At 40.3% G+C, this 25,875-nt stretch overlaps 1 protein-coding gene across 4 annotated transcripts in view; it reads right to left on the minus strand.

The window, feature by feature from the left end:
- immp2l (inner mitochondrial membrane peptidase subunit 2) overlaps positions 1-22,309 on the minus strand; it is a 77,497-nt gene extending 55,188 nt beyond the window's left edge. Inside the window, exons 1-3 of one of the 4 annotated variants that reach the window (XM_083666858.1) lie at positions 22,267-22,309; positions 13,656-13,793; positions 11,260-11,363 (exon numbers count right to left, since the gene is read on the minus strand). In XM_083666858.1, the coding sequence (XP_083522984.1) occupies positions 11,260-11,363; positions 13,656-13,790 (239 nt within the window). In that variant the 5' untranslated portion in view covers positions 13,791-13,793; positions 22,267-22,309. Of the gene's footprint in view, positions 1-11,259; positions 11,364-13,655; positions 13,794-14,636; positions 15,704-17,802; positions 17,878-22,266 lie in introns of those variants that run through there. The other 3 variants (XM_083666861.1, XM_083666860.1, XM_083666859.1) reach the window with 3 other exon arrangements.
- Between the last annotated feature and the right edge of the window lie 3,566 nt (positions 22,310-25,875).

A 25,875-nucleotide genomic window follows, 5' to 3' on the forward strand; every position in this document is an offset into this window, starting at 1 on the left:
CAGACAATGTAAAGACACTCCATTGTACTAGGCAAACACCAAATAAGCATTTCATGCAGTGGGTAATTACCATACTGTACTTTGAATGGAGATCGGGCAATATTTACATATTTTGACATTTGTTGTCAATATGCAATAACATGGATGACTGTCAGTTAATGGCATGAGTTATTTAACCATACTCAAGAGTGTAGGCTAACACTGGTGTGGTCTTTTGCATATTGTAGTCTGTATAGCTCTCAAAGGACCCTAATCAGTCGGAAGCAAATGGCTTTATGTCCAGTTAACAAATAACTATGCAAATGCAAATCAATGGCTCATGAACCAGAAATCTTTGGCCTCCCAATTAAAGAATGTATTAACACCAGTCACACCTCAGGGAAGTGGATGTATTGACAACAGTAAAGAGGTGACAATCCCCTTATATGGTCCTTTGTTTGATTATTTGTGCAAGTGCATACATTGTTCAGCAACACTTAGGCCTACACTGTATCAAAATCCACAAATGCTAACCATCACAAAATATATTGGTGCAAAATCCTGAACTAAGACATGCACTGATATCGATGCATGACAAGATATCAGTTCATTCTAATTCCAGGAATGCTCAAACCATTGATCAATCGAAATAAAAACAAAAATGATATTCCAAACAGTTATATTGCGAACAATAATAAAAAACACTAGTTTTTTTATAACCACAGACTCTAGTCCATCAGAACATTACCAAAAAAATAGTAAATCAGTTGAAACGTCCTAATTTATTAGCATTCTGCTTGAATAGGTAATGTGTTATCAGTTCCCGGCAAAAAAAAAAAAAAAAAAAAAAAGGAACCTGAAGCTTTTACTAATCCTAACTTCATGAAAGAACATTTAATAGGATAGCTGCTTCCTTATAGATAATATGTGTGCTTAGGAACAAAAACAATATGGTAGCTGCAATATCACGTGTATTGGATGTTCTGAAAGTCAACAGCAGTGCCAGTCCTATCAATTTCTTATGTAAATGTAACTTCGAGAATTATCATTCCCTTCCAAATTTGCATTAAAAGCCAAACCAAGTTTAGGTCTGACAAATGAAAAATAGCATTCATAGTCAGACATAGATGACTGATAGTGGAGCTTCCACTTGTTACCTTAGCAACGTCTATAAATGCAGCCAAGAGAGGTACTCCAGTGGTGCAGTGACAGGCAGACAGACAGACAGGCAGGTTGGCTGGATACATGGTGTGTGACAAGACTGACAGAAATAGTACAAAACACAGTAACTGGAAGTGGCAGTTTGCATAGAGTGGTTCAGAGTCAACCCTAAAATGCAGGATTACAAGAGATGGGCCGGGAGAGAGTGCTACATGTCATGGATTATTCCTGTTTACAGTGAGATCATGCACTACATAGACATCCAGAGGAGGTAACACATTTCTACAATGGAGGATAATTGAATATTTCTCACAAATGTGGATCAGTTTTGTAAAAAGTCACATCCATTCAGCTATTTATTGACTAGAGTCATGATGAAGTAAAACAGTTAAGGGTATAGCAATATTGAGTATTGGCAATTGTGTCCCATTTATACAATGACAAATGTGGAATACATAGAGTAAAACAGTGGCTTATAAGTCATTGGAAACCCATGTCGTTGCACATCACATTTATTCAAAGATTAGGAAGGATAATCCCTCATCTGATACTTGGGTCCTCATGTTATCATGGTTGTGCCCTTGGTGTGCCTGTGTCATTTATCATCTTTAAAGCAGGGCCGCTGTGGGAGCTCGTCCTGGGTCCTGAGCAGCAGATTTTTGAGCGGGAGTGTGGCACAGACACCCAGCCTAGGGCTATGGGTCATATTTCATCGCTTAAGCGGAGCATCCTATCCTGCCTCTGCTGTCCAGCTGAGATGTGAGATAACTGAGATCCCTGGCAATGCTGTTGTGGCCTGTTCAGCGCACACTCCATGAGTCAATCTCTCCAAGGACCCCACCCTGAGAGCACATAACACTGACCAGTGAGGATAGAGGATGGGCGGGAATTTGTAACAGCACTGTTATTATTATTGGCAGAATAAAAAAAACAATCTAATGTTGAATGGAGTTCTGCAACACAGCGTTCAATTGCACACAAACAACTATTGATTCCTGCTTGTCCACACATATATCTATCTATCTATCTATCTATCTATCTATCTATCTATCTATCTATCTATCTATCTATATATATATATATATATATGTTCTTAATTATGGCGAACATTCTTTGGTCATCCACTGTAGAAGTCTGTTTGCAATTTTCTTTTTAATGATGTTCCAAACTATTGATTTTGGCAAGCCTAAGGTTTTGTCAATGTTTCTGATTTTTCAGCCTAATAAAGCCTTCCTTGACTTTCATTGAAACCGCTTTGGTCCTCATGTTGACTGACACCAATAGCAGACTCCAAAGGCAAATGCAAAGCCTAGAATCAATACTAGACATTCAATAGCACATAAACAACATGAGCAACAATTGAGACCAGTGTATTTCTGTTTGTATTGGAGTAGTATTATTTAAGACAATGTCAAGTATAATAACAGGCCCAACTTTCAAAAAGTAATAAAACTTTCTGGACCGCATCATCCATTCACCAACTAAATTGTGATAACTGGTTAGTTACTCCATCAAAAGGCATGAGTTTCTGTCTGTCTCAAAGTTGAGCAAAGCGGTCGAGCTACAAAATGAGAACCCTGTCAGAGGAACTGCATTCAAACATTTCCCATTCAGTGACAGTTGACTGCTGCAGATTCCATCTCCCCTCAATTTCCCTGAGCGGAGGTGAGATGAGAAATGGGTTAAGTCAGCCCAGGGGGCGTCTGGATCCCCGCCTCCAGTGTCAGATAGGGCCAGCTGAAGTGACTGAATGTTTATTGCCCTTCACCGCTGCCGAGCTGTCACCTGCAGTGGCCGAAACAGACGCTGTTCACCTGCGGCATTCTATTTGTCCTCACAACAGAGGTCCTCACAAAGTCATGAATACAGAAGGCGGAGGAGGGGCTGCTGAATAGGAAGGCAGAGGTGTGTGTGGGGGGGGGGGTGTATTGTGTTCTTGCCTGCCCTGGACTGGACCCCATGAGGCAGAGCACAAATTACCAGACCTAAAATAACAGCCCTGTGCTTGCCCCTGTTTCTCTGCCTGTACCTCTGCCAGAGAGAGAGCGTCTGCCCCCAAAAAGTATAACTGAACTTATCCACCTGAGGACAAACCGTCTCAATGACGATTTATAAATACACAGGTCTGGACTAAAGGTGAGCAGCTAGCCTGCTGCCACTGATTGCTACACCCCAGCAGCACCAAAGCAGGGTCCTCTGTCAAACTAGCACTGGCAACAATGGGCCCATAATAAGCTGAACACAGAAGGGCCTCCACTCCTCTGATAAATTATTTTCTGAAAAACTAGTTCACATGTAAAGGCTTATAACAATAGCTTATACGTACAGAGCCTTACACTAAGGCGTTTGTTAATGGTGACTGAGTGCAGAAAACATCCTTCAGAGAAAAAAAATGTCCTGGCAGAGACTGAAGATTGACTGACTACATCTCCTTTATTTCTCATTTCTCCCTTGTAGCTAGTGCTGCTGGGACACGTGTGCACATCCCATGTGATGCTGGAGCAAAAGCCTTAATCACTGGAATTATGTGCCATCGCTGCCAACGCACAAAGATACAATCCATTTTTAAATGAATGCATGCCTGCCAAGCCGGCAGAGAGCAGGCCTACTAAGGGAAAGTACTTTATAAAGCATGAAGCATTGACAATTTAAGAGGCACAGTTTAAGCAAAATCTGGCACGATACCAGTAACTATCTATTATGGGAAGGCAAGCAAAATACAGGATTAATTATAATCCAACAGTGAACTCTTGGTTCTTGTACCTTTTCACCTCAGGGCATGGTGTTAGCCGCACCTTGACCTCTATTAGCATAAACATTATGTGAGAAAGTCGTAGATGAACAGTTACTAGCTCCTCTACACCCCATACAGCAGCAAGAGGTCTCTCTCCACTCCCCCTTCCTACCCTCTCACTTCTCAATTCTCCCCCTGGCCCCCTGCCTCCATCCTCTCCCACACACACACACACACACTGCATGTTATTCCTCCAGAGCTGTGGTCCTTATTAAGGGCTTAGTGTGTTGACAGTGCTTCGCTGGGTCTTAATCTGCAGCCCTCGTATCACCACACGGGCCTGACACCACCACTACGGCAAGCGTCCGCCCAATTAGCATAAGCATGCTAAAACGAGTGACAGGGAATTTAACGCACGGCCCTGTGGGAAAACATGTGGGACAACTGCAATCACTATTTGTTTTGTTGCAGCAGCAGATTTCAACCATCCATATACTGTACAGTATAGGCCCTATCAGCAATTTGGAAGGAACAGTAAAGCACTGACAGCACACACAGAATGGGCTGTAGGCCTGTATGGGTATCTGTTTACAACTCTTAATCAAGCCACTTGTTTTACACATGTCATCCATTGTCACACATCAGCCCATACTGAAGCAATTCATGCTCAGTTTCTGCCTCAACTATGAAAGGGAAGGGAACAAAAACCCTTTGGTCAAAAGTCAGGTTCCCCACCCCACATTTAGGCCATGAGATAATACTATCTCAGACTTGTGTCACTGTAACACTCCAAATGATAAATCCCCTGGCATTTGAAACACTAATTTCCTTCCATCCAGCCCCAATTTCAACTTAAAGCTTTTATCATGCCCTCAATATGTCAAGTGAGTAACCTGCCCACTACCCTCTCGGTGTGGGCAGGAGAGCTGCTGTTAAATGAAGAAATTAGAAAATATTTCATGTCGAGGTAATTCCCATTTCATCGTATGCCTCCTGATGGATGTGAATGCCAGAAAACCAGCTTTGATGTTTGCGCAATTACACGGCGCATGAATGATAGTTATATCTCCTCCATGCATAAGCAAAATACCCGCTGGGTCTGATGACAGGTCTCCCATGTAATGAACAACATCATTTGTGTTTGGAGACCGGTTCTTATCCACGTCTCCTCATGAAGGGAGCTTCTCAATATGTACTGTACATCAGGAAAATCAGCAGGCAGCAAGAGATAGGAACATAAAACAGAGAGGGCTGGCTGAAATTAATTAAAATGAAGAGACATCACGACAGCTGAGTGGGAATTTGTTCTCTCTATTAAATTCTATGAAAACCTGTTATCTATACTCATCTGAATGTAGGCCTACTTCATTGTGTTGATACAAGCCAATGTTTTATCATAGATTCTGATTTAGAGTAGGACTACCACATGTATCACTATAGGTGGACTGCAGCAGCATCTTTTCTGATGAAGTGAACTCCAAACACATACCTTATTCCCCCCCATCCCTGGCTTCAATCTGCTCCGGCTCCCAAAGGTTCTTATTACACTGGCCTGCTTTGGCTCTCTTCATACTTCATGTTGACACATACAACCACTAAAGAAGTCAAGGTTCTCAGCCATTTTTCTCTGTTGACTGTGGAATTTTACCCCAATCAACTTTCTGAGGCGCACCCCAGTTCAAGGCGACCTATCTAAACGTAAAAATTGACCAAAGGCAGAGGCATTCATCACATCTGATAAGTAGAATTGAACAGGAAGCTGAGTCACAATGGCAGTGAGAGACAACATCCTGAACATGAAAGGCTGAAGTGAAATATGCACTCCTCAAAATCTTGATGCTGAGAGGTTTTCCCACTTAAACAAGGGTGCACATATTGTATGACACCAACAGCTGTACTGTGTTACAAAAGAGGATAATTATGAAAAAGTGCTAACCTCTGTGGGCCTATTTAATTAGTGTTTCAGAGCCCTATGAAGAATCCACTTTTTCAAAAAAAAAAAAAACTGTATCAAAATGTATCGTGTAGAAATATCCAGCTTAGTCTGATTATTAAATACATAATGAACATTAATGAATTTGGGGTACCTAGGCGAGACAGATGTAATTAAATCAAATGAAATCAAATTTTATTTGTCACTTATCGCATACAGTTGTAATAGACAAGTGAAATGATTTTTGATCGTGCTCCACACTCAATAAAGCAGCAGCAACATCAATTAAATAATAAGTAATAAAAGTGACAAGTGCAATAATGTCAGTGCAATAATAAGTGTGATAATGTCAGATGTCTTTTGATCACAGGGGGGGGTGTTATTATTATTACCTCATTATGCTATTTATAGGTCATATTTATCAAAATCCAGGGGTAGGCCTATACAGTATACAATATTTGAAATACTGGGAAAATGGCAGAATGTGGCTTTAATGAAATTGATGCTATTTAAGCATCAGCCATGTTTGACCTGAAACCTATGAAGCATATTCAATTGTAGCCTAATGATGAAATAACTTGCACTTCTGCCTTTCCTAAAATACAACACTGCCCCTTTAAGACCTCTAAGAGTCAGACCTCTGCCAGTCAGTGTATCTATCTTGTGTTGAACAGCAAGCGCCCCAAATTTGGGGCTCATACCTGGCGAAAATAATAACTAGAAAATAATCAATTACATAATCAATAATCAATAATCAATTACATTTGGGCACCATATGTGATCGCCTACTTTGCCCATGCTTTGGGCTGGCCCGATCAGAAAATGATGCATTATAAAATATGAATAATAATTGATCATCTTCTTTTTTTTTTTTTTTTTTTTAAGTGTGAAGCGGGGCACCCATTAAACAATTAATCAAGTTTGTATGGACTTAACATTATCACAATTTGCTCTCTGGTAAAAAGAAGCAGGCTCAAGAGAGTAAAATCCCATGAATTAGGACGGTCATAGTCCTGCTCTTGTCAGCCATTTTATACCATGAATAGACTCTGCAGTTGACATGCTACAGTACTTCAATGCCCTGGCTGGTCAGCCTTGAGGAAATCTAGACATTTCCAACATTAATAGTAGAATAATGAATACTATGGTTCCAGCGGAGTTAGGTGAACAACACTACCAGAAAGGGGTGGACAATACAAATAACCTAATGCATCAGGAAATTGTCTGTAAAAAGGGGATTACATAGACATAATAAGAATTATAAATAAAATGTTTTTACAATTCTGAAATAGATTTTTTTAGAAAAGAAAAAAAAAGTGAGCCACTAAGCCACTAAGAGAAAGCAATCCCACTCCAGACTGAATCAAACCCTTAACTGATCAAATATTGATAGCAAAGATAACTCTTCCTTTCACTCTTTCAGTGTGCTTACATGGAAGATATTTACTATCTATTTAGCATAAAGCATTACCATAAATCCAAACGCAGAGAAGATATGAATACTTCATTTACTGCCCTGATGAACAGGAATTTATAAATAAATACATATTTCTAGAGTGATGAGATTTCACAGGGCATTAAATTAATTTACTAATTCAGTCCATTCTTATTAACTTGTTGAATGAACTGGCTGCCTCTGAGCATTCAAACTTAAACAGTTTAAGAGAGGGTGTTTATCTAGCATACAGCTGAAAATATGCAGGTGTGAGTGCTCTGAACAATGTGTACGTGCGGGCGCATGCTTGAGTATGTGTGTGTGTGTGTGTGTGTGTGTGTGTGTGTGTATGTGCGTACGTACGTAGTAGTCGAATTGGGTATTCATAGCTCAAAGGGCACAGCCTGCTTTTAACAGAGGCCATTACCCAGCCATCATGCTCCTGCTGCACTCACACAAATGAGAGATAATGACACTCACATGTCAAAACATCCTGATCTGGGAGAGACGGACTGAAAGACGGACTGGCAAAACAAACCCTGCTAACCTCCCTTACTGCCCTGCCCTCCGCTCCCTCCCTCCCTCCCTCCCTCCTTTGAGTGTGGGGTCTGTTCTGTTCATGCTCTTCCACGGGGACATGGCACAGGGAAGGGTGGCCACCCGGCTCTACTGCTCCCCTGCGTTTGCAGGCTTCAGGAGAACTCCCTCCACCTCCTTATGCTGCACTGTTGCCCGAGAAACATGCCTGCAGAGTGCAGATTGTCAGCTCTTCTAAGCATCTCAGAGGCTTTTGCTTTTCTCTGCAGTCCTCCCCTTTTTTTTTTTTAACCCCAATCCGAGAACAATGGGACTTTGGTCATGGATGGCTAAAACACAGCTCAACAAAGCCAGGATGTACCGGAGTTCTGCTAGCTGTTACTGAACTGGATTCTGTTGATGCTAATTACTGTATGCACAAACTCAATGCAGTCCAAAACCAGATCCTGTTTTTCTCTTCCTGGCATTCACACTTAAAAGCAAAGCGACAGGAAGACACTACTGAGAATGCAGACTTGAAGCTTTTGAAGGTTTACATGGCTGCTGTGTTTCCCATGAATATTCATAATTTAGAGAAGCAAAAAAATGCACGTCAAACTTTGCTCAGGCTCTTTTTTTCTCTTGTTCCAGGATGGTAATCGTTAAACCTTGTCGTAAACAAAACAACAGTGCCAGGAATGGGGGATCATTTCATCTCTTATGACACCTATTTATAACCTAGGGAGAGCATTTCTCCCCTTCCGCAAGAAAATGATGTTTTGCAGAAATCAGTTTTCAGGCTGCTCAGAGGCAAATTGTTATGTTCATAGCAGAACATAAAATCAATCAGGTTTATAATAGTCTGCACTGAAAGCATGACAAATGCCCAATGCACAGGATAGCACTCTATATATGCACTCATAAACGTGGTGACAGAACCATTTTCTTATCCACTATTGCCTGAAAATGAGGAGTATTCTGTAAATAAGATATTACTCTATGGACTAGAATACTCCCTTGGACAATTTGCTTTTAAAATGAGTGCCAATTATAAGTGGGAATCAGTCGCTCCTGCAGTAAATTTAAATACAAGGTGAGATTCTTGGCAAATAAGAAACCCAGCATTTGGGGTTTACAAAATCCCATACGACCGAGGCTGGCAATACAGACCTATTTCACATGTTGCACTGCACAAAGATAGCTGTTGCTTTCAGAATCCCTTTTTTTAAACTGTGTTGATTTGTTTGATGTTGATCCAGTATATGCAGACTAAAAACACGTTTACGATATGATGTGCATGGGTAATAGAGCGGCTCTAATAATGCCAGAGGGATAATCTAAATGTCAAGGATATTCTGTGTGAACAAGATAGAAATGTCACCTTTATTACCTCAAATGTATGTATTTGATGAGTGCTTACGTAGTCATACAACACTGCCGTATCAATACCCACTCACTGTAGTAACATGGTTCCTGTTTAATTCATCTGCGATATAAGATCCAAACTCTCTCAGGCTAAACCCACTGTCAGATTAGGTTAGATTAGCATTCAGTGCTAGCTCTCTCTCTCTCTCTCTCTCTCTCTCTCTGCTCTGCCAGGAATAGTACTTCATAATGGCTGAACATCCTGTTCACACCCAAAGCACAACACGTCCCCTGCAGGGAGAGGCTGCCATCTTGGGGTAATTATGGAAGAGGGATTTATCTCACTGAGGCACCATCCTGCCACTGTCCATCCTGCAGCCCCCTCAATCCACAAGGCAAGAAGGAACACTCACAGCAATGAGGCTCACTTAAATAGCACCAAAGAGAGCTGACCATGTTGAATCTGTCATGAATTAGTGAAATCTCCTCTTAATATTGTTAATTTCTGAAATCGCGAAAGTGATTGTTCAGGAAAGGAAAGGACGATTTGTGCAACTATTTTCCAATGATGTATCAAAGGAGGAAAAGCTGGGAAAGCATGGGTTTGAAAACCTCATTCTGTGGTTCTCCAACCCGGTTTAGCTAATGAACACTGACAGTGCATCATACAGTGCATATTCCCTGACCATGTTAGCATGGTTGTGTGTATGCACGCCTATTCCAGGCCTCTTCCAGGCCTCTTCCACATTTAAACAACATTAAACCTGAGCCACCGAGTCACGCGATGATGTTGACCTGAGAGGGTGGTTGGCAACCAATATGGCGAGAATGGGTTTACAAACATTGCCATCTGATGAATTATGTGAAGAGTAGCTTGTGAGTTGTTGTTTCGATTTGGAAAAGGAGAAAGGAGGTTCAGAGAAAATCGAAATGATGTCCTTGGATAAACCTTCATTTAGAACAAATCATGTCTTTATGGACACTTCATAAAATGATCTCAGACATGGGTGTCCGCAAAATTGCATATTACTAACTTATATATAGCGATATAACGTTTAGGGCCAAAAAGTAGAAAGTCGTTGACTTGCCAAGTCAATCTCCAGATTTAAATCCTATTGAACATGCATTTCATTTGCTGAAGAGGAGACTTGAGGCAAAACATCAAAACAAACAACAAATGAAGATGGCTGCAGTACAGGACGGCAGAGCATCACCAGAGAATATACCCAACATCTGGTGGGGTCAATGGGTCGCAGATTTCAGGCAGTTATTGCATGTAGGCCTCTAGACTAGACGAGCGTAGCATTAACAGCTCACTGGCTAGTGGAGTTCATAACATAAGCAGTAAAGTTTGCTAGGGGACTCAAGTCTGCGAGGAGAGATCTGAGGAGATTTTTTTCATTAGCGGACACATTTGGCTTCCCACGATGCTTCAGAACAAAAGAGTGTGTCTTAAAGCACGCAGCCTAACGAGGGACGTGGGTATGTGCCACTTTAATTGGTGCCTTAGTAATCGCCTGCAGTCCCCCCCCCCCCCCCCCACACTCTGTAATGGAGCCGTGTCAACAGGCTCTCGGCTTTCAACATAAAAGAAAATGTTTAAAAAAAGGAACATAGGAGCGTCACTGATCAGCTAGCTGTGGGCAGTGGTTCCCTACTCTCACGCAGGGAGCTAGTTCTCCTCAGGAGAGGGAGAGCGAACTAGAAGGCCCTCTGCACAACAGGGAAGCGGAGGAGTAATATCAGGACGTGGGGGGTGTAAGAGGACCTACTGACGTGGATGAGGGTTGATTGGGCCGGCTGCCCTTCACACTCTGTACCGCATGTGTATGGCTGGAGGCTTGGAGAGAGGCTCTAAATCATATCAGCCTATCTTTGAGGAGTATTGTCAATGACTCAAAAGGTCAGCTCACTATAACAGGAAAAGAGCCGATATTGAGCATAAATGTATTGAATCCATGTCAACACATGAGGATGGACGGCACAGGAGGTAAGGCTTGGGGCTAGATCCTATAATCCTATCATTTTATCATGTTCTCACATGTACTGCAGCTAGAATTCCTGATCTTCCTGAGCACCATCCAAGAACCTCTACTACTTACATGAGCAAACAAACCTAAGTCCATAGTTACTTACAATACAGACACAACGTCTCCACGTTGCACTTGGTAGTTCCTCACACTCCAGCGGTTCAGGAGCACCACATCAGACGTTGACCCTCCGTCAGGGTTAAGGGAGGGCTAAGGGAACACAAGACACACACACCACAGAGTGATATATCCCTCTCAGAGTAGTGACGTACTGGCATAATGCAACCTCTGTAAATTTCCTCCTGTGTCTGCTGATTCCTCTTGGACAGATATGGGTGAAATGCACAGTAGCTCCCTCCACAGATAAACATCTTACCTTTAATCGGAATAGAAAGGTTACTCAACTGTATCAAAAGTCAGATTAAGGTTCACATACAGTGCCCTGCGTAAGTAATGGGACAGTGAAGCATTTTTTCTTCTTTTGGCTCTATACTCCAAAAGAGTTTGGATTTCAAATCAAACAATTACTATGAGGTTAAAGTATAGATTGTCAGTTTTTATTTAAGTGTATTTTTGTACATGTTGGTTTCACTATTCGGAAATTACACAAAAAGTACACTTTTTATGCATAGTCCTCCTATTTCGGGGCACCAACAATGCAAATGCAAAACCAAGAATCAAAACTATACAGTACATTGAAAGCTCTCTAATGCCTGCACATATGATTTAACGAAACACACCTGACTAACCAGAAACCCCTGTTAAGCCAATTGTCCCATGACTTTTGGTGGCCTGAAATAGGGATACTATGTATACAAACTGTTGTCATTTCTAAATGATGAAACCAATATCTACACAAATACCATGAAATAAAAGCTGAGAATCCTCATAGTAATTGTTTGATTTCAAATCCAAATGTAGAGCCAAAAGAAGAAAAAATGCTTCACTGTTCCATTACGCAGGGCACTATATTATTAGCTGTCATGGAGGCTACATTATCAGCAGCATCAGCATCACAGTATACAGTGAAGCTAACATTACATTACATTACAGTACTGTAAAGTACTGTAAATCCCACTGCACAATCGTCTAATAAATTAACCATTTCATACTCAGTATGAAACGCAACAGGATTTTTCCAACAGCCATGACTGCAACTGTATCACACTTTTATCTGTGAAATCCCCTCAAAATCATCTATTCGTACAACTTAGTTTATGTCACTTTATCGAATAACTAGTGTGTGACGAAGCCAACTCAAACCGTTGGGTGACATGACACAGGCAAAATGATTAATTAAACAGGATGTGCGCAGGCCATTTCACGCTTGCCAGAGTAATTGACAGAATATCTCTTATCTGTCTGACGAAAATAAATATCCCTATGAGTGCTGCCAGCCGCGGAATTTATCTGTTACAGCTGGCTACTTTATCATTTTCAGTTTCAGTCATATTTTCCACATATTACATGCATGTATTGTCTAAGAGATGCCTGTCATGCTAGCTTGAAAGCACCTAGAATTCATAACAACAGAAAAAGCAGAGACAGGAGAAAGTTTGATGAAATCAGACTGTCTGGTCATCAATTACATTTTGGGCTGCAGTGCCTAAGGCAAGATCAGGGATTTTGTAATAATTCCAGTTGGAACACTGTCTTCAACAACAGGGACGTGCACAGACAGGGCAGGTGCTTTTTCCCCCCAAAGAAAGGCACCTGTGGGGGGGGGGGGCAGGGTTTTTGCACATCCCTGTTCAACAAGGAGAGGCAACTGTATAGGTTAGGGCCAAGAACATAGAGAAATCAAAAATACATATTCAGAATGACTCAAACAATGTGAAGGCTTAGATGGCTGTTTTTCCTAATAAGGGAGACCATGGGAGCAATGTGGGGCGTAATGTAACATTGATATTGACAGGGGCCTTTGAAGTCATCTTGCAGCTCTATCACAGCTACAGCTCCATTGACTTGTTTGCATCCTTCACATGAAGCTCTTTATTGCTTTGATCCCATACAGCCTCTTGAACAACAAGGAGAGGAGCCTGCCAGTGAGGTGAAAGCAATGGGTTTTACTTGCCTGACTTATGCTGATGGCAGTATATAGTAGCTATGTGTGTATCTCTAGGTGAACTAGACAATGAAACATGGATTTGAATATGCATGTGCATTATAGAAATAGGAGCACTCCACTACATGCAACTACATATCAATGCATATTATGCCAAGCCTGCAATGTAGCATGTGTACATTTTTATAATGAGAGCAAACAGGGTTTTTTGCACACGGCAAGTGTCACACAAGGCCATGTTGTGGGATCTGACTCAGGGCAAGTAAAGCGTCATGCCACCTGTTGCGGTTGTATCAGGTGAGATGAGGACATGTCTTACAAGGTGAAAAGAGACACCTCTCTCCTTTTGATAGATTATTGAACTCCATGAACTCTGCTACAACAAGAAAAGGTACGATATGATCAGTAACATTGATGGAGAAAGAGAAGAGTCTCACCTGCATTGAGGCCCCCTCTACTCGTGCCACATAAGCAAAACGGTCAAGGACAGTTACAGTGACCGGCACTGCCACGAAGAAGCCGCTCACAAATGCCCGGAAATACCTGCGCCCAACCCCCGCCTGCTGAGCCATCACCTGGAGGAAGAGCAGAGATCAGCCGATAACTATCAGTACATGTCTTGCAACAACCAACAGAGATCTGGATGAAGATAATATTGAAACAAAGAATGCATTGATTTCACACTCAGACAGAGCACTGCATTAAATGCAGATTTTGTGATTTTATTTTTATATCTCCCTCTTTATCTCCCTCTCTTTTCACTGCAAACAGTAGGATGCCCAGACAAGTGTGAAATAACAGAGTGACACTGATCAAATAATTAGTGGGTTTATATACTGTAACAACAAAAACAACCAGACATTCCACCTTTGGATCTGAGAGTTTTTAAAGTTTGTACTTCATAGGAATATCAAGAAGACCATAGTATGTCATTACCTATCTTGAATTACCTTGTTGAATTCAGAAAACCTCACAATTTTAAAGATTTTAGAGGAACATCAAATATTGATGCAGTTTCCCCATCTGGTGTTTTGACTGTCTGAAATGCTAGTTAAAACAACACAACATTTTGAGACAGTGGGTAATTTTGGGACAGAAACATACAACTAATGTTTCAGAGAATCCATCCCTTTATGTTTCTCCAGTCACCTGTCCATGGACAGCAGCCCATTTATTAGGGATTTATTAGGTCTACGTTCTTTAAAATAAAGTTAATATGAATTCATTCAGTGAAGCTGGTCCCAGAGCAGTAATATTTAACTAAAAGTTTTTAGTCCCTAATAGTTGTTTTACTTTTGTTACTTTGAGTTAACAGTATGATTATGGATACATGGCTAAAGGCTACAGCATTGTGGCATAACTCTCATAAGTCAGATTCAGAGACAAAATGTGTCCATTGCAGTGAACATAATGCTTACACGAATGAGTCTCTTCTTATAAAGGAGGCAGGGAGAGTTATGAATTTGTTTTATCCTTGAATCCTGTTTCGGCCTATCTGACAGAAATCATACTGAAATAGAACTTCCAAACATAACAGACGTGAAAAAAACATAGAAGAGCAGGACAAAGGAGGACAGAACATGATTCGCCCAAGGACAGAGCCGCCTCGCCAATTAAGACCAAACTGCAGCAAAGTGCTCTGCCTCTGGTCCCAGCTAGCCTGATGTAATGAAACTAATTAAAAGGCCAAGCACAGAGCAGGTGAATTCAACTGCAGGCCGGCAGGCAGGCAGGCAGACAGACAGGCAAGCAGGCAGGCAGGCAGGCAGGCAGACAGGCAGGCAGGCAGGCAGGCAGGCAGGCAGACAGGCAGGCAGGCAGGCAGGCAGGCAGACAGGCAGGCAGGCAGACAGACAGGCAGACAGGCCGGCAGGCAGGCAGACAGACAGGCAGACAGACAGACAGACAGGCAGACAGACAGGCAGACAGGCAGACACACACACAGACGCCCCTACAGCATCCACCAACAACAAATTAACATTTTCCGTGCCATATTTCACGTCCTATTAAACACAGTCATCTCTTTTCTAAACCCATCATAGGGTATTCTAAGGCATCAGTTACCATGTGCTAGAGGGAAAGCAGTCCAGCATTGAGGCAGAAAATCCATTCTAGCATAAAAATCCATCCTGACGTATACATATTGCCATGCTTATTTACACTTTAATGTAGCCTTGTACATAGGCTAATCCATAATAGGAACAATTGTAAGCCGCATGAGACAATATTGGAGAGCAGGTAAGATCAAGTTTACTGCTTTAGGGTTTGAAACCAATGTCTAAATCTCACTGACACACAAATCTTATCTGGAAAAGATGACAGAATCAAAGACAGGGGTACAGTACATTGTCGGTACAAGGAGACTGTATGCCAATAGCTTGAGGTAACACTACAGTAGTGGGCTAAAATGTGTGGGCAAGACAGGGACAGGTCCAGTGTGTATGTGTGGTGCATGACAAAATCATCTCTTTTTCCCCACATGACCAAAGTCCCCCCCCCGTCCCCACCAAGTTGTCTCTACTGTTTCTCTCCCCCTAAAGGTTTTGTTTTGGTGCTACTGGTCTGCAACATCTTCCTTTGCAGAGCTGCCAAGAAAAGTTGTTGTATTATCTGTATCAATAGTGCACTGAGCGCCTTAGTGTGGCATTGTTTACTGCGATATGACAACTGCACTCAAGCACATTAAAGTGCGCTCCACTGAGGGAAAAAGCCTTTATCAAGGCTGAAGAAAATGCATTAATACTGTCGACATGGTGACAAACGAGTTAACGCATCACATCTGTATTCATGCCAATGCCCAAATGTGCAGGAGCGAGCTCTGTAACAAGCTGTGGCAATATACTAGACAGGTTAGCATAAACATGCATTTATCTGTTATTCTATTGAGCTGGCCAAAAAATGCGAGCATCCAAGGTTTTTGTTGTTGAACAAGAAAGTAGAGAGTAGCTACAGTACACCCAGTATTACCCATGTAGGTGGTTAACATAAGCCGTAGTTACGGATGCCTCCTAAGGACAATTCGAAATATAGTTCCAGTTGTTGTGAGATATTCTATTACAAAAATATAGACTGATATAAATTACACATCCAGGTTACCATAGGCTGATGTTACCAAAACCATTGAAAACACCCACACCGAACAATTACACCCAAGTCATCCCACAGTCAGACACTTGATGTGTTTTTAGTGTATTTAGTTGGGATCTTTAGTCTTTTACTGCCAATGGTTCTACCATGGGTATTATTTAGCTAGAATTGGATTTCATGGGCTCTGTGTTCCATATCACCTATGAGTAATGTTCACACTGGAAAGGCATTTCAGACCAATACATCCACAAGGGATGTTACACTAAGGCACCAAGGGATACTCATTATGGTCAGCTATTACTAGATTTCCCCAAACTCTCTGGAGTTCTGCCTCCACAACAGTTCTTAGCTTTACAGCTTTACAGCACAAATCCATGACCCAGAGAGAGAGCTTGATGAGAGCTTTAGAGACCAAAAGCTATGGCAACTGGAAAATGGACTGGAAAAAGACAGATTAAGCCAGACTTAATATGAAATATGTGTCTGGCTATGTTAATGTTACACCTAAAATGACAATTGAATGAAATGTACGTCATAAGACTACTGGACCACCTCTTTCAACCAGAATGTGTACCTGAAGTAAGATTACACATGAGATTCAGAAATGAAAGAGCCCTACATCAAAAATTTAAAAGTATGTCACAAAACCACAGAGACCTTGGTCATGTTACAGTAGGTTATGAACTGAGTATGTATAGACAGGACACTGTGAAGCACCAAATGCCTGACTGCTCTCTCACTAATCCCTGCCTATGGTGCATTGGGATGCATGACCTCTGGAGCACAGCTTGTAACAGACCTCCACAACACATGGACTACTATTTCTGCTCATCTCTGGTCTGATTTCTTATTTATTTTCACCAAGGGATCCCACATGTAGACACAGATAAAGCAGACCACTACCCACCAGACCATACTTCATGGGTATGAGCATGCCTCTAGGCAAGTTTCAAGTGTGTTTCATTAATTGCTTATGAAACACTGTTTCCACTCTGGTCTTGGCAAGGTGCAAAGGCACCAAAGCAAGAGTCAGGGCCGCAAACACCAACAAATTCCATTGGAACAATTAGAGGCCATTTTTTTCTGGCAGGTAGCAAAAAAGCAAGACATCAGGGCCAAGCAGGTAATGGTAAAGGAAATACTACTGTAGCAAATCTCAAAAGAAATAGGCTATCCTTCATAAAAGTAATCTCACTGATTTGAAGCTTTTTGAAGGGTTCCGTAGGTTTAGAGAAAACATCACAACAGGAGAAGTGGACACATGATCAACCAACAAATAAGTCAACTCCTTCCTCTGTGTGCTAAAAACACCAAAAATATCTCTCTCCTCAACAAATACAGGACTAAAGCACTAATTAGAGAATCCCATTATCAATTTGAAAGAGCCTTTTTCCATTAGAGAGCCGAGAAACGGTATAGAGTGCCGGCAGCAGATTGATTTTTCCTGATGAGTGCTTAATTAAAGAAGAGAGTCCTCTGCAGATGGAGAAGTAGCACCTCACTGGCTCCGTCTGTGACTGCAGCTCAGCAGCCAGGGTCCATGTGGCCAGTCCACACGGCTATGTGTGAAATGGTGCATGGCGTATCCTTCCTAAAAGCAGAAAAACTGTTGCAGACTTCATATTAGTCTTTCTTACAATTCATATATAACAACCTATTTCAGTGGTTATTTGGTTGGTGTGACTGTCTCCAGTCGTTTGCATATTACGGTTGAATAAAATAAGTTGTATACTGGGTAATCCCTTACCCTAATCACTGAATATTCATTCATCTCCAGAAACTGAACGTAATAGTGTGATGCAGGGCATGACCATGCTCACTCAGCCAAAACTAAGGTGATTATTGGAGTGGTGTCAGTTTTTGACTGTAAGCTCACAGGATACAGGCCCACTGCCCAGACCCACAAATGGGATTTGTCTCTCAAGCAGAACATCAGACTCGGGTCTTAAAGTCACAGTGGTTAGAACAGCATTACAACAAATCCCTTCCTCTGTTGACCTTGTATATTGAATGTGGAGTTTGAGGTCATGGTAACAAAGTAATCACTCACTATGAAGGGTATCCTTTTTGAAAACACAACATACTGTAACTGTCGCTCAGAAGTGGAAAATTGGCTCAACCCACAAAAGGGATACAATTCTACCACTCTAAAGTTACGTAAACAGTCTTCTTTCATCCTATGCAGCAGTGATGCCATGGAATTATAGCCTAATAATAAATCAGATATTTTATTGTTTCCATTTAAAAAACTGTAACCTAAGGTAGACCTGTCATTTGACTATTTGTATGTAAATGATGTGAGGAACACTGACTGTTCAGTTCATACAGTATAAGTCTTGATGAGTACAAGATGAAATGGGCCTATCTTAGGTGTTGCCCTCTAGGGTAATTGATTTGTGACAGTATCAACCCCTGCTATCCCAAGGAGAGCAACTTCAAGATCAAGTAGGCTGTCTGGCTGTAGACAGCCTACTTGATCTTGAAGCACGAAAGGATACCCTGTCATACTGTAACACACAGCCTTGGTAAAAGAGCATTTTTAAAATAGTAAAAACTTTTGTGACATGAAAGCTTCAGTTGTGACACCATGGCACAGAACAATGTTTATTAGGAAAAGACAAAATGACTATGAATGTGTAATAACTATATCATTATATCATCTATAATAACATTGTATTATAAGGGATGAAAGGGATAGTTAACTTTTTTACACCTAATAGTCATATGGTTTCTAACCATGAAAGTAGTCCATGGGCCAGGAGAATCGATGGTTCAGAGTGGTTTAAAAAGCCACTACCAACTTCAGCTAATTTTAGCCACGGCTAACAAAAATAATCTATGGGTGTCAATGGGATCAAAGCTTAACATTTGTGGCCAAATCACCTCACAGTAACTACTAACCAAGTCAGAAAGTTCATTTGAGTTGATTTGGCCATGCAATGTTGAACTTTGTCTACTGATCCCATTCACACCAATTGTTTTATGTTAGCGGTGGCTAAAGTTAGCTGACCACTAGGAAACAGGATCCCTTAATTTTCCCTTAAAATGCCCTTGATTTTAACCTTAAAGCTTTCATGGAACCTTTAATGCAACTTGAGGATTTTCCAGAATTCCAGGAGTTTTTCAGCAAACAATTATGGTGTTTTGTGCATGGATTACATGTTTTTTAAGAGGACAACACCCCTGAACAACGAAAAAACACCTTAACCGTTTAACGCCCGATGTTGCATGTAGGCAACAATGTCTTTCAACACTTGATAAAATGTCTGTGCTCAATCAATTCACAAAAGGAAACTACTGTATTGAACAAGAGATCCTAATAAAACACTTTTAGCAACTGGTGGCCGATTGTTGTAATTACATCAGTGTACATTTTCTCAGAAAAATTGCGGAAACTACTAGTCTGTAAAAACAGAAATTCTGCTCCTCCGAAAGAGTATCGTATCTCAAAAGAGTGAGTTTATGGACGCAAATGCTCATAGGATGTCGTGAGATACCCAAGTACATTTTCGAAGAAAAATATTCATTTTTGGCAAAGGTATAGTCACTTGAAATGTTGTGTAAATGTTGTGTATACGCAACATCGGGTGTTAAGGAATGTAATCACACATTAGGCTTTCATGTAAAATAACATTTTTGTGGCTCAAAAGCCTTTTTTTTTTTTTTAAAGCCATAGAGCCATGCATATAGGCAACATTGCTATTAATAACTATTGATATGAGTGTTGATTATTTTTTCCAGGAATGTGTTATTTGGAGTCTCCTTGAGCAGACCTATTCACTGCCTAATTTTCATGCAAGGAAAACTGGGTCTAGGTATTTAAGGGTTAAATGCTGTAGCGCTGTTCAACAGAAGGACTTCGCGTGGGAGGGAGAGGGGAGTTTTGGGAGTTGTAGGAATTGACCCGAATCGGCATTTTGAAACATCAGGAGTGATCAGGGCATTGAAAGCGAGATACCTTAACTGGAGATCGTTTTAAAACGCGATTTTTTGTGAATGTGTCTACTATTGAATAATGAAAACATAAAATCGACTGGATTACAGGGTTTTCGGGGGCAAATCATGGTGAAAGTACATGTATTTTAAGGACTTATTGTTTCCTAGTGGGCTATTTAAACAAATCTGAAACATGGATTAGTTTCTCCTGGCCCACATCGTACTTTCAGGGTAAGGAACTCGGGCTGAACGGTATACAGTTGTTGTTGTTTTTTGTTATACCGCTATACAGTGATCCACCCTGACTATACCGTCAAAACCGTTGTTTTCCTCCTCTAGTCATAACACGTTCAGGTTGTGTGCTGCAACAGTTGAATTCATAAGTTTAACATGAATATAAGACGCACTATGACACCATTGAAACGTTACCCAGCAAACATTTGACGGACCGTTGACGTCGAAATATCGTCCTATATGCTATTATATGAACAATATAATAGCATATATCGATGTATTTAGACAGATGCCGTAATTAGATACATACATATACCACCAACACGGTATAAACGTATTTAATAGACATGTCTAGTGGGAACTACATATCAACATGCTTGGCGCATTATAACTTCCTGTCAGGTAGCACAACTTTGCTGAAATGTGTTATGTGAAGTGGGTTAGGCACAACGAAAGAGGTATAATATTGTCGAAATGCTTTCTATGCAAGTAAAGGGGATTGTTTGATATGAGTGATGGAAAAAAATAAGAATTAAACGTTCTATATGCCGGCATGTTAATCAAGATGGTCTACGCTACCATTTAGCACGCTAGCTCAAAACTAAAGCCAGCTAGAGTAGCGTAATAATTAATGATAGCCACAAAGTATGCCGTCTGGTGTTGTAAAAACAAGGTAAGGTTAAGCCACTTGGCTAGATAAGCAGCTACGTTATGTCCCATATCCCAAACACAAAATATAATTTTATTGCAAAACCGTGCATATACCAGGTGAAATCCTAATGAAGGATTTTCATGATGCAGCAGTGCAGATAAATCATTTGTTTGCCTTTACATCATAATTCTTCTATAATGACATCTTCGCCCTGCCAAAACTTGCTGCTTTTGATTGACTTGCAAGGTTTTGATAGTTTGCGGACCCATTGATTCCAGAAAGACCTTGGTCCAATTTCATTTTTTTTTTTTAAATTCATTTTTTAAATCATGTTATTTCAATAAAAGACTGTTTGGATTCACTGTACTTTTCATTGTGTGTTGATGCACATGTGTATGGTGGTGGAGTACAGAAAGAAGAGTAGTTGGTAGTATATTAGATTACATAAAGATAGTAGAAAGGGGGTGATGGTGTTTGAATTGTACTAAACTGTAATTAATATAACATGTTGAAATGTGACCGTTGAAACAACAACCTCAAAAAGACGTATTTTCAACGACCTCAACGTTCTTGTTAAAAGGTTTAGGGGTATCCCTGGTGGTAATGTTTTGAAGTGCGCTTTGCATTGAGTTACGCATACTCATTAAACATAAACAGTTGAGCGGTTTGTGTTATTACACGAGTGGTATAGGTAGCTAACTCCACTTCTTTAGCGTTATGGGACTGTTCCTTTATACACTTGAGTAACACCACCCTGTATCTAGGTTATCTGGTAACTCCATTTACCATACAATTACCTAATTTCTTGTTAACAACAGGTTCATATCATGTTTTTAATAGATTGATTACAACGTTACAACACAGGTATAAGAAAGACGCTAGTCACAGTGCAAATTGTACAGCTCACAGCCTCGCGACCTCATCCTGCTGCTGTACGGTTTATGTCACAGACTAGCTAGCATGCTAACTAGCAGAACAACTAGGTCCTCCTGTGCACTACTTGGTTATATGCATGGTCGCAAACAACGACAGGCTTACTGCTTACACAGAGACGTTTGTTACACCTTCCCTTCTCTGTTAGGCTGTCTACTTCTCCTAAAATGCCACATTCACAACTCCAGACTGATGATTTCACTCACCAGAAATGTGACTTCCGTGCTCGTGCTCCCCCTGTCACTTCTGGAACGCCTCTGCTCCCCCAGGTCTTAAAGAGAAGTAAGTAAAGTACAGTTTTTAAAGTATATTTTCTCCACTGATCGGCCAGAGATTTTAGAATACAGATACCCAGAATCTGCTTCAACAGTAGCTCATATTAACGCTTGTAGGCTACATCATGGCCGTCGCCGTTAAAACCTTACCATGGTCACAGTGGGACAGACGAACTTTTCAGCCTCAAACCAATCATGACTATTCAACAAATCAATTAATAATTTTCAAGTTTCTTTCCAGTTAATTTCTTAGTTACATGATTGTATGACTAGCAAAGGGGTTTTGAAGTTGAAGGTGCTGTATGTATGTAGGGGGCTTGCAAGTCCAACTCTTGATGTTCCTATTACTTATTTTACTTTCACTTATTAATATTATTCTGTCTGCTACTCCTCCTACAGCTTTTAAGATATTCACCCCAATCCAACATTAAAACATGCAGAGATGCATAACTTGAGTTGTTTGTATTCAATGTTTCAAAACTCTTTATACTTTTTTTTTTTTTAGAAATATTCAGCTTTTTGTAACTAAAAACCTTTAAAACACATCTATCTGTGTAGACTGACTCCACTCCAAAGAAGTTCTATTGTATTGATACTATTTACACTTTTTCAGCTTTACTCGAATTTGCATTAAATCCTTTTCATGCCTATACCATCGCGTGCACAGCCTAAACCGCTTAACCCATTATTTTCAAATCAACTTTTAAATGCCCAGACTTGTGTAACTTGCAAAAATCTTTTTGAGCTGTACTCGAATTTGCCTGAAATCCTATTAATTCCTATGGCCATGAATGGGGACATTTCAAAATGTATGCACTTTTTATATAATAAAAAGATGTTTAATATTTTAAGCTTGACACACTCAGTTCAACTTTAACATGTGTAGACTGACTCCACTTAAAGAACTTACATTCACAGTTTTTATACTATTTAGACTTTTTAAACTTAACTTTAAGTTGCATGAGTTAACATGTGTTTCTATGAGTACCATTGGGTTCCTGTGATACCTTTTAAAATGCATCACCTTTTTAATTTTTTAAGCTTGACCACTCAATCCAACTTTAAAATGTCTACTGACTGACTGACAGATTTTTGATATTACATATTTAGACTTTTGAAACATTAAGCACATTTCACTCTCTCTCTCTATCATTTAATCAATCCATTTATCAGACTATGTATAGTCCAAACTAACTATCAACCACCAGCCACTTTACAAGCCTACAAGGTTTATTCAGGAACATCCTTTTCTAGTTAAGTTTGGTGGAAAAGGACGAAAACTAGCGCATGTGTGTGATGTGCACTCCTCCAATATAAAGCCATTTTTGACAAAGATAAAAGAAATCCCCAAAAAATCAGATAATCCTTTTTGTGGATGTATATTCTAGACAAGTTTGGCTACTTGTAAAATAGGCTTGTAGTACACATTTCTTTTTGTTTATTGTTTTACTAGTAATCTCTATTATCTTTGGTTCTTCTCAACTCATAAATGTATGTTTAGAATACTCAACTCAAGCTTACATGTGCATTTAGATGACAGACATAATCTCATGTACCTACCATATTCTTACATGTTACTTATGTTCTTAGTTTCTGTGTATTAAAGGTATAATAGGACTGTAAACTGAGACAGTGACTATTCCTGTCTCTGCCTTAGTCTTTTTTGTTGTACACTTATATTACAAATAGATTGTCAGGTTAAGGCCACAACATATTATTGTCCCGGAAGCCTGATTTGAACCAATCTCTTATAATAATAATAATAATAATAATAATAAGGGAGGAAATCCAGTTCATGAGGAACAGAGAGAACAGACATACACTTCTGGTACCAAAATAAAAAAGTGCTTTAATTCAAAGCAGACACTCTTCGGCTTAATGGAACAGATTGAAGAGAGCAGGGCCCTATCATTCTTATCTCACTTGAGAAGGAACATCCTGTTCTTCCAGCAGAATGTCTTATGGCCCATGAAGAGAAATTGGGTATTGGCTAAAATATATCCTCATTCACACGCTTAGAGCTATGGAAATACAAAAGGAGCAAATTACATAGCACTTTCATCCTGACTCCTCAAACCATTTAAGAAGAGAAATTGAGCCTCACAGCGACGATATATGGAAATGGAGGCCTTGTGTCAAAGAAGAACTTCAGTGAGGAAAAAAATCTGTGATAATTAAATCATTTAATGAAGTATGCAAAAGTAAATGTGCAAGTTAATGACTAGGGCAGGTAACTTTTCAGTTCTGAATCTTGATGAGAATTAGAAATAAGAAATCTATAAGGTTGGGTGAGCACGGATGTGACATGGTCTTGAAGCAGTATTAGGAGGCTGTAGGATTACAGACAGAGCCAGGTTGGTTCTCCTTGATCGTGTTGGAGTAGCTGCAGGGTGGACATCATTCCACCACAGAGCTGCCAATCACAAAGCCAAAACAGGAATTATCTTGCCCTAATTCCACAAGCACTGTTCTGAGAACAGTCTATAATAAGAAACCACAGAGGGAGAATGTTATTTCCCCCATAAATGATAAAATTTTCTTTTTTCTATATGGTGAGGATCATCTGGAAATAGGTAACAGAGTCTAGCCCCAGGCATAAACTACACCCTCCAAGTACATTTTTTATGCTATCATATTCCAGTTCCATTTCATGTATTTTTCAACCATTTAGAATTTAGGGGTCATGTCGAGTGAGATACTCAAGGACAACGTTGGTGATATATGCCTCAAGTTACCTCCATGAAAGCATTAAATGATAGTTGATAGCTCTAAATGTGTATAATGCTATAATTTCATACTATACCCAGCATGCTTGCACGGCATCCCATTCTTCTGCTGCTAATGGGAACTGTTCCCTCCATCTTGTTCTGCATGGGGCTAAACTGGTCAGCTTAGAATAGCTAGAGTGATTGTAGTAATGGCTTGAAGAAGTTGGGCTCCTCTTAGGAAAATAACCAAAAAGATTTAGTTGATTTTAGATTATTCATTAGATTATAGTCTCTCAGAGCCCTCAAAGTCAATGACATTGCTCACTTCATGAGGCCCGCAAAGTAACACTAATAGGTCAGCTTTCAGAGTTGTTTCATTGTCAAAATTATTATTATTAAAAGTGGGCCATCTGAATGGTCGTCTGGTCTGGGGTCAGGGCTCAGAAGTCTATGGGGTTGTGGGAGACAGACATCATCAAAAGCAGAGTGACTGATTGATTTTATTGGGAGTAACACAAAATGCACACAGAATGCTTGTCCCAGAGAATAATACAAGTCAGTGTAAAACACTTATTTCCACTGTGGTCCTCACTGATTGATTTATTGCAACCTTATTGCAATGACGGCTAAGTAAGGAACGAATGGTGGAAAGTGCCTTTGAAGGAAAAGATTACTTCAACAGAGAATTAATTTGAATGGTAACTCTACAACTCTAACTCTAAACTTGTCAATTGGACACTGAAGAACTGATGTGTCACACATTACAACTGAGCTGTTTACAAAGAAAATTAACAATGAAGTGACTGGATATATGTGTAGATCTAAACAGATT

Source organism: Argentina silus (genome assembly GCF_951799395.1).
Source record: "Argentina silus genome assembly, chromosome: 3".
In the NCBI taxonomy this organism is placed as follows: Eukaryota; Metazoa; Chordata; class Actinopteri; order Argentiniformes; family Argentinidae; genus Argentina; species Argentina silus.